The sequence below is a fragment of the Ptychodera flava genome, chromosome 7, assembly GCF_041260155.1.
Source record: "Ptychodera flava strain L36383 chromosome 7, AS_Pfla_20210202, whole genome shotgun sequence".
Taxonomy (NCBI): Eukaryota; Metazoa; Hemichordata; class Enteropneusta; family Ptychoderidae; genus Ptychodera; species Ptychodera flava.
This window is the reverse complement of record NC_091934.1, coordinates 6,933,925-6,942,926: the sequence shown is the minus strand read 5'-3', so window position 1 is coordinate 6,942,926 and position 9,002 is coordinate 6,933,925. Positions and strand designations below refer to the sequence as shown.

The window sequence follows — 9,002 nt, the reverse complement described above, 5'->3', positions numbered from 1 at the left end:
GGCACTAATGAAGCTACATACTAGTGATAGAATTCACTGTGGGCATATTTCAGAAACACTATTTCAGGAAATCTCATGAGAATGGTAAACCTTGCAAAGGTGTACATAAGAAATGTGATGTTTCGGGGTAGGATTGGGATGGAGAAGTAGGCAAATTTCTGTCAACAAGTTTAAAAGATTGAATTTCAGGCAGGAAACCAAATTCACATTAATCATACTTTATTGACTTCCATGATGACTGTACATAAAATCACATTGATAATGTAACATTTGCCAGTGTCGATGTCTCTCACTTCTCCACATTATAACACAAATACTTTCTACATAGCATCCATACTTGCTTGACGGTTCCTGTCTGTGTAACCAGATGTAACTCTAACCAGTCTCTGCAGCTGTAAAATGGCAGCAAGCAAAGATGCTAATACATGTGAAATGTCTCACAGTGTTTGCAAATAAACTCAACCCTCTAGAATTAGATAAGCTGGCTGTGATATTCCCCATACCAGAAAACTGCAACATTCCTTTGGTTGAGCTGTGCAAGATGGAGGGTGCTGCAACTAAGACAACACTAACATCAGAAGACTTCAAATCTGATACAGAAAAGACAAAATCACGAACACTGTAACATAACAGTGATTGCAGTGAACATTTCTAGATTTGAAAATAAAATTCAGAGACAGTAGCAGTCAAACATTTACATCATGACAACGTATAACATGTCATTGGCTGTACCGAGTGTTAAATACATTACATACAGTGAATATATCCTTTGTTTGTCAGTTCAGACCAACATTCTGTCAGACCTTTTTTTTTAAATTTCCTGCCAAGAAGTGGTAGAAACAGATATAGCATAAGTCTTAAATATCAAAGGTGTGACGTACATGCAATTGCTGGACATTGACAAATGGAGTTGTTTCGTTTCTCAAAACGGACATGAATGCTATCACGCCAACTCGTAGATCTTGCTTCAGAACCATGACTTTATAAATACCATGCAATATACAATAACAATAGTTGTTAGATTTGGTGATTTTATTGTCATACCAATGTTTGCTGTCTGTCTCTTGGACTTATACCTGTAAATGTCATTTATATAACATTACACAATTTAACACATTAGCCTCTAGTACACACAAATTGTTATCTGAATGCCATAAGTACAAGCTAAGTACTTGTTAGATTTCTTGATCCAAAAGTGCTGAAGGCATCCTGGCAAGTGAATGGTGCAAGTTTTCAAAACTAGATTAGCAAACATTGCAGGCCAAATCTGAAACAAAACGCCGTTGACAATCTAGCATTGCATGTGACATGTAAATATAAGTATTCTATTGTACAAATGAATATGGTCAGCTTTGGCATTTGTGGAGTTTCATGATGTATCCATAAACAGCATTGGTTTCATTCACATCCAACATGAACAAACAAATTTTACATTTTGTGTGAATTAGTTACGTCATGGTCAACACCATAATATCAGCATAGACTTCAAAAACAAACAAATGCCTCGTTGGCGTTGCCTTGTTTAGTCTTTCACATTCTATACAAGCTATCAAGAGGACAACCCCAACCCTGGTCATTCAAAATTTGCCAGTCTGGGGCGGAAATCCACTGTATGTCCATGGGGTATACTGTCACAGAAACTTCTACACTTTGCCTTAATACATTAACATATTCTTTATACATGTATATCCAATTTTCAATTTTTTATTTTATATTGTTTCATTTTTCATGCTCACTACAAAGTATGGCTAAATAATACACCACTACAGGTTTAAGCTCAGAGAATTGAAAGTTACATTAAAAGTTCTCAGTACGACAGGAAACATCACACTATTGTGTTTACAAAACTAATATTTGCTCTTTTCAAAGCCAATCTTCCAACTTTAAAAAAAATTTCTTAATTTTTGTTCAAGATGTAGGAAAGACAGAAGCCTAATGTAACATTAGATCACAGAATACCATTGAAAGTTTTGAAACAAAGAAATTCAAGAAAAATATTTTTCTCATTTTACAGATAAAAACAAAGAAATGTCTGTTGCCTGTATTATTGCTGTTACAATGTACAATTTCTCATTAACTTAAATAATTTATGAAATAAACTCGATGTTTTGTTAATTTTTTTTGAGAGATTCTATCATATCTCCACTATTGTGTTCTCAGGTTACAGCTAATATTTCTCCATGGAGGGTAGGCTCGTAATTTTCCTCCATACTTTTATCAATACATACAGGTATAGCACAATGTATATTGAAATACGAGTACCAATCATGGGCTTTATTTATCATCTAAAAACACGTCCTGTTGATTTTTAGAAAGTTTTCTGAATGGTTTGTACATACAGAGACAGTTCAAATATGAATGCGTGAACAAAGGCGATGGCTTCACAATTGGAAATATGCATCTGGTGTAAATAAATCTTTGATCAGAATTACAGCACACAGGATATGTCTTGCAAAAACACTGGCCATGAAAAATCATGTCTTGCCATCCCTCTGCCACTAAGTCAACCTATGTGTTTGCTGTATCAACTTGTGATATCTATAGATACGTACAAATAAGATCCCTTTCCTGGGTAAATCACGAACAGAATAGTTGGATATGTTTGAAACCTGATAGCTCATCAAAACTGATATTTTCAACCAAGGAATCCCTGATGGATACTGTTACTGGAGTGTACAAGATGACATTTAATCTTTGGCAAGTAAATGTACTATGCTATGAAAGTGGTTCGCTGTCAGTAGACAAGATTTATTTTGTGTGTAAAAACAAACAATTGGAGAAAAAACCTGTAGCACATCTGAACGATGTAAAACTGATCAAAATATAGGTTCATGTTCTGGACAATGGGAAGACCACATAATGAATCCCTTGACTATCTTTAATGTTGGAAATGTCTGGCTACAGTGAATTACTGCACACACCTTGATTGCCAAGATCCTTCATGTGCTTAGAGTGTCTTTGGTACAACAATATTTCTACATTCCTGGTAATCAAAGGGTTAAAGGTCAAGTTCAAGAAGGAGGTCATTCCCTATTGGGAATGTGAATTGTCAAAGTATGGGCTTGACAATGACTGCACTCATGTTTCGGATAAATGTTCAAATTTGGTTTTCATTTATACACACTACAGCTACAACATAGGACAGATTACCAAAGGTGATACCTTTCCTTCCTACCACAGATTCCATTCAAAACTTTTCAAAAGGTCATAATTGGCTCCCGACTGAATGTTTTCATGTACTGATATTCCAACTCTTTGATTGCTTAGGAGTAAACATATCTGTAGAGATTGGTCTGTCAGGGTGCAAAGGTTAAATCATGATTTCTCCAAAGGATTATTGTATTGCACAAACATTCAGTTTTCTATGGCATATGACTACAAGAGAAATCACAATGGAATACTTACTGACATTTCACATGTCATGCATGTGGACCTATAATCAACTGTCTGGTACACAATGTCTCTGACAACATAATTTATGCTCTCAATATTTCTAACATCCTGTACATGAACTAGAGAAGAGTACATTAACTGTATTTTAAAAGCACTTTTGGCCACTTTCCTCAGATACATGTACTGTGATATTTAACACATTGCAGATTATCTGGTTTACAAATACCATATTTGTGAATGATATGCCGGTATGATAAGACAGCTTGTGTTTCATTTTCAGCACTGATTAATCCCAATTTATGAAAGACTAACAATTTTATACAAACAATAGATGAAAATTCTTGTCTAGTAAAATTGTAATCAATTGTATTCAAACACACTGGCAATAACTGGTGGGTATTTCAGCCAATCCTTTGTACGGATATAACAACATGTGGGTACGTACAGGACACCATTGCCTTGTATGTAAATACTACAGGTACAGTATTTCTATTGATACTGACTGTACATATTGGGTACATACATGTACCAGTACATCAATGCTATGCTATCCTACAGACCTAAGGATTTCTATTTCACAAAACTAATAAGAATTAATCAAAGTAGAGATATTTTCAGTCACTACTCATACTGGTTTACAAGCCATGTGTCAAACCCATAGGATAATTGGAAGGGACATATATATGTTCCTTCATAGAGGGGTTTCATATAAACCTTTGGACTATTCTCCACATCATATCACTAATATACCACATAAAGATCACCCTTTTTCTCATAAAATTATGAGAAATATCAGAACTATTTGTCCCATAAAAATTTCATGCTGTAATTTCAAGTCATTTGAATCAGTAAACTCAATATTACTGTTGAGTTTTTCTGTATGCTTGTTTCAAGTAAAGCTATATTCAACATATTGCTTTACACACATCATTGTGATTAACTTTACAAAAGAAAATGCTGTAACAATCATGAGAGGTGTGTTGGGAAAGTAATTATTCGGTTGAAAGAAACATGATAGCATTGTTGATATTTTTCAAATAAAAGTACAGAGGATATAACAGAATCCTATTGTTTTCTGTTATTAACTCAGGCATTGAGCCAGCTGTGGTTAACTGTTAAATGAAACCTGTCGACCTCTGACCTAAAGTACAAACAGGAAATAAAGAGATTGGGGACAAACTTCAATATTGATAACCACAGATTTTCTCTTAGAAGACTTTGGGTTCTTTTAACTTTGGACTTGTGATGAGACTTGGTGTTTAGATGTTTTGCAGTCAAAGTTGAAACACGTGACATTTCTGAGGATAGAGTACTAAATCCCTTCATGACAATACAGCTTGGTTAAAAAGTACATGTACACACTATGTATAAGTTTCCTTAAAATTGCACCCATCCACTGTTTTTCGAGTCCTGGTTCCTGAAATTTGAAAGAAAAATAAAGTTATCATACTTTCATACAGTGTGAGCTGAACAATGTATTAAAGATACATTGAGCTATACAAGTGATAATTCAGATTTCATTTGGTATTTGCTCATAGCATGAAATGTTATAATACAGAGATTACATGTACTTCTCTCTTTGAAATAGACGGTGAGCATAACTAATTACACGACATGACATCTTATTTCTGTAAGATGGGTCATGAGAGCAATATTTTCATGAAAAAACATACATGTATACTTTGCTACAACTGCACTGAAGCAAAATCATGTTGAAATAATGTCGTTAGGATCACTAGCAGAAAGCCATGTCTCGACACTTTTTGAGTATTGCGATTTTGTGATTCTATTCAAGAACAAGTGCACCGTATTGGTGACTCCAGTGACCTTTGACAGCGAGCTAGCTGTATTTGCATAATCTATTCAGTAAATCTGGTAAAAACTATGCTTGTGCCTATGCTCAACTGGTTTCTACCAAGTCATGTAGTGGAAGCATAATATGCTATTCCCCAGTGCAAAATCACAGTACATTTATGACCACCCTAAATACACAATTTTATTTTCATTTGTCCGTTTCGGGGAAATCATGCAATTTATGGTTGGTGAAAACCATTTATACAAAAACAAACAAATTGCACTGATCTTCTTGCACACTGAAAAGTTAACATGTACAAAATTTATAGTGAAAGCTCACATGGAACATTACATACCCTGCACTTGTGAAATCACCCCAATCACTGGTGCCCCCTGTAGACGATGGTTGTTCCTGTGGTTGTGGTGGGGCAGCTGCTGTAAAGTCACCAAAGATGTCCCAATCAGATTTTTGCTGTGATGAGGGCGCTGTCACTGACGATGATGATGACGATGATAGTGATGAGGACCCGAAATCTACGAGTAAGTCCTGGTTGGATTGCTGTGTTGACTGTGGTGTGGTGCCACCTATGTATGCCAGCAGATGAAGTGAAAAACCATGGAATGGTGACAATTTATTTGATAAATATGAATTTATGATCACCCTTAACCAAATCACCTACACTGAGTGAATGAGTCTGTGTACAAATGAACTAAACATGAGTTGAAATACGTGTACATGAAGGTGTAAGCAAATACATGTACCCCTGTATACATGTCAATAAATTGTTCAAGATGAAACTGACTGATTCATTCATTCATTCATTCATTCAAAACTTCAATAAAACAACAAAAAGGTACAAATATGAGTCATATACGGTATATGTAAATATTTGCAAATACGTGAAAGTGAAGGTCAAGGTGGCAGGCTAATGGCACAGCATGTCTGACTATGTATATTGAAGATCTAACCATAGACAGTAGTTTCTCTACTGTCTATGATCTGACCAACTGAGTAACAGTAATATAATGTTTTGTGAACATTGCTCAGTGTGAAGTTAACGAAGTAGGTGCCTCAAAAGTGAAAGACTTCAACTTTTGCTCAAACTTTCCTTGAAATGAAACTTTCGACCATTCTCTTACTTAATCAAGAATAAAAATCAGGGGTCACTGTGCAGTTTGGTACGAGAAACAAATTACCTAACATTTCCCAATATTTGAAATTCAAAATGGCTGCCAAACCTATGTTAAAGGGACATAAGCTGTAACTTGTGGCAAGTTTTTCAGTATTCTGCTTCTGTATATCAACTAACGTGTCTGACCCTAATCCGTTTGTCATGCTCTAATTTCAAGTATTCTTTTTGTCAACACAACTTGTATGTGTGTAGTGATCATTGTTTATTGTTTACAAATGAATTCTAGTCAGGACTTGAATACAATTTTCAACAATAGCAATGTAGATTATACTCATATAGGTTGTGTTGATAGACTAAATACTTGGCATTAAATTACAGTTTAGGGATTCAATGCAGAAAGTGTAGGGAAACCACAAAACAAAAGTTCTGAAAAAATAGCCAAAAGATACAGCTTATGGAGCTTAAACTCTCTAGGTAAAATATGATTTTGATCTTCAAAAACTAAGACAGTGAAATTTTTTTACTCTAAGAGCTTTAAAATAACCCCAACAAGTGGTACAACAGAAAAGCACTGAAAAAAATGTGAGTCTGAATATGTCTGCTGGGCGCATTCTATCTCAAATGAGAAACATGAGATCATGCACTGCAATAGTATATATTATGCTGAACTATCATGCGGGTGAATGCCTTGATATTTAACCCTTTTCCTGCCAAGTTCATATTTCACCAACAGGTCAAGTTCATGAAAACTAATGAAGTGCAATACATGTGTGTCCCATATGGTGCATTTTAACAAAAAATTGAATATTTGAAGGCCCTGAAATCACAGATACTGTAAACATGATTTTATGGACTAACGCTATTGGAACAGACCAAGCCAAATGGGTGGAAACATATGGTTTTGACTCAATATTGCTTTTTACTGAGTTGGCTGATGGGGAAGTGATACTGTCTGGCAGGAAAATGGTTAAGATAATTCCTTAATATTTGGGAATTGACAAACTTCTTGAAAAACACAGTTGTTGTAAGAGATGGTTGTACATGATAAAATATGTGAATGCTAAAATCTTTCACAAGACATTTCACATTCACATATCTCCTTTAATAGTTGTTCCAGGAATTTAAAGAAATTGAAAGAATGATCAGCTTCCCTAACTGGCACCACTGAAAAGTTCATCCAAGCAAAACAGAACTTACCAAAAAAATTATGGCTGGCTTGTTGAGCAGGCTGCTGTGGTTGAGTCTGTCCAGCTTGGCCTGGTGGTGGAGTTAAAGTTGGTATTTTTGAGCCTGGTGGTGGTGGTAAAAACCCAACTTGTCCTGTAGGTTTGGGTCTTGCTACACCTGTACTTGACTTTTTACTCTGATAACAGAATGAACAAATGTAGTAAGACACCATTGATATTTTAAGTCAGTTGATACGTGAGTGATAAAGCTTATACCATACGAGTTTAATTTTCATTAGATGATTGAGAAAATATGAGGAAAGCTGCTTTTGCATTTTATCTGATCTGCGCTTGGGATTAAAAATCAAGATTGCAATGCTGGCTACATGCACCAATATGTGTGGTGGGACATTTCCTATTGATGCATGACAGCTGGTTTGAGGAGACCTCATTTAAAATGTCAATTAGTGAGACGTGTGCATAATTGCATTAAAGGGGAAATTTACCCTGAAAATTAATTTTGGAATATTAAACTGATATGGTCATTGAAAGGCTTTCAAGTCGATTTTATTCACTTTCACTCACTGGCTAACAAACAGCCGTGTACTAAAATACCAGAAGTGACGTCGTTAACTTGGTCATTGAAGCAGTCAACGTGTGCAACTGTAAGCTTTTCCACTTACAGTGTATAGAATGGCTACAAAATATAGGGGCCAAGCACTCGGTGTTGATGTTTAAAGACGCCCCTCGGGTACTTATAGCGGATTACTAGAAATGGACGCTCATTATGCAAACCGACGCTGAACGAGTAAGACAAAGGGGAGCTCCCGAAAATGTAGCATTTTCATCATTTATAAGAGACTACTTGCCAAATTTAAACACCTACGGTAGCGTGAATATGCTACCCAGCAGTTGAGGGTCTCAATTCAAACACTAAATAAGTTTAGAGGTAGATTTCGATGTCGAAATGTAACAAGGACAAAATGCAGTCGATTTACATATCAATGCATATCAGTCACGTCACCGGCATCGACTGTCGATCAAACGCTTCTTCAAACTCAGCCTCGTATCAACGCAATGTTTGTAAAATCTCTGCAAGCGTTTGTTTAGTAAATCAAGAATAAACACTTGTAACCACTTTGCCTTGCTTGATCTTCTAACGGTAGCCCGAAACATAAATGTTCCGAAGATCAACACGGTTTTGTAAAACCGTTCAGGTAAAAAAGTCCACCCGACGAACTTTTTCTGGGACCTGCAAAGTACCTACCTTCGATGCATTCTGAAAACAAAACGTAGTAACATTAGTATCTAGATCGGTATAGTTCGGTATACTCTTTTTGGAGGATGTGGTGGCCCTGAAAAGGGCCGTTTTGGTTTGGATTGAACGTAGAGAGGAGTGCTTATGACCACCTATGGCCAACGTACGGTACCCCGGGCAAATTGGGATACAGTGACCGTACAAGGGAAGTTACACAGAGAGGCATAAGGGACGATTCAGAATTTACTTCCGGGGGGG

At 36.0% G+C, this 9,002-nt stretch overlaps 1 protein-coding gene across 2 annotated transcripts in view; it reads right to left on the bottom strand.

Moving 5' to 3' along the window:
* Nucleotides 1-202: 202 nt before the first annotated feature.
* LOC139136669 (adaptin ear-binding coat-associated protein 2-like) overlaps nt 203-9,002 on the bottom strand; it is a 29,319-nt gene continuing 20,519 nt past the window's right edge. Inside the window, exons 6-8 of one of the 2 annotated variants that reach the window (XM_070704449.1) lie at nt 7,518-7,683; nt 5,544-5,772; nt 203-4,810 (exon numbers count right to left, since the gene is read on the bottom strand). In XM_070704449.1, the coding sequence (XP_070560550.1) occupies nt 4,771-4,810; nt 5,544-5,772; nt 7,518-7,683 (435 nt within the window). In that variant the 3' untranslated portion in view covers nt 203-4,770. The remainder of the gene's footprint in view (nt 4,811-5,543; nt 5,773-7,517; nt 7,684-9,002) is intronic. The other variant, XM_070704450.1, reaches the window with a different exon arrangement.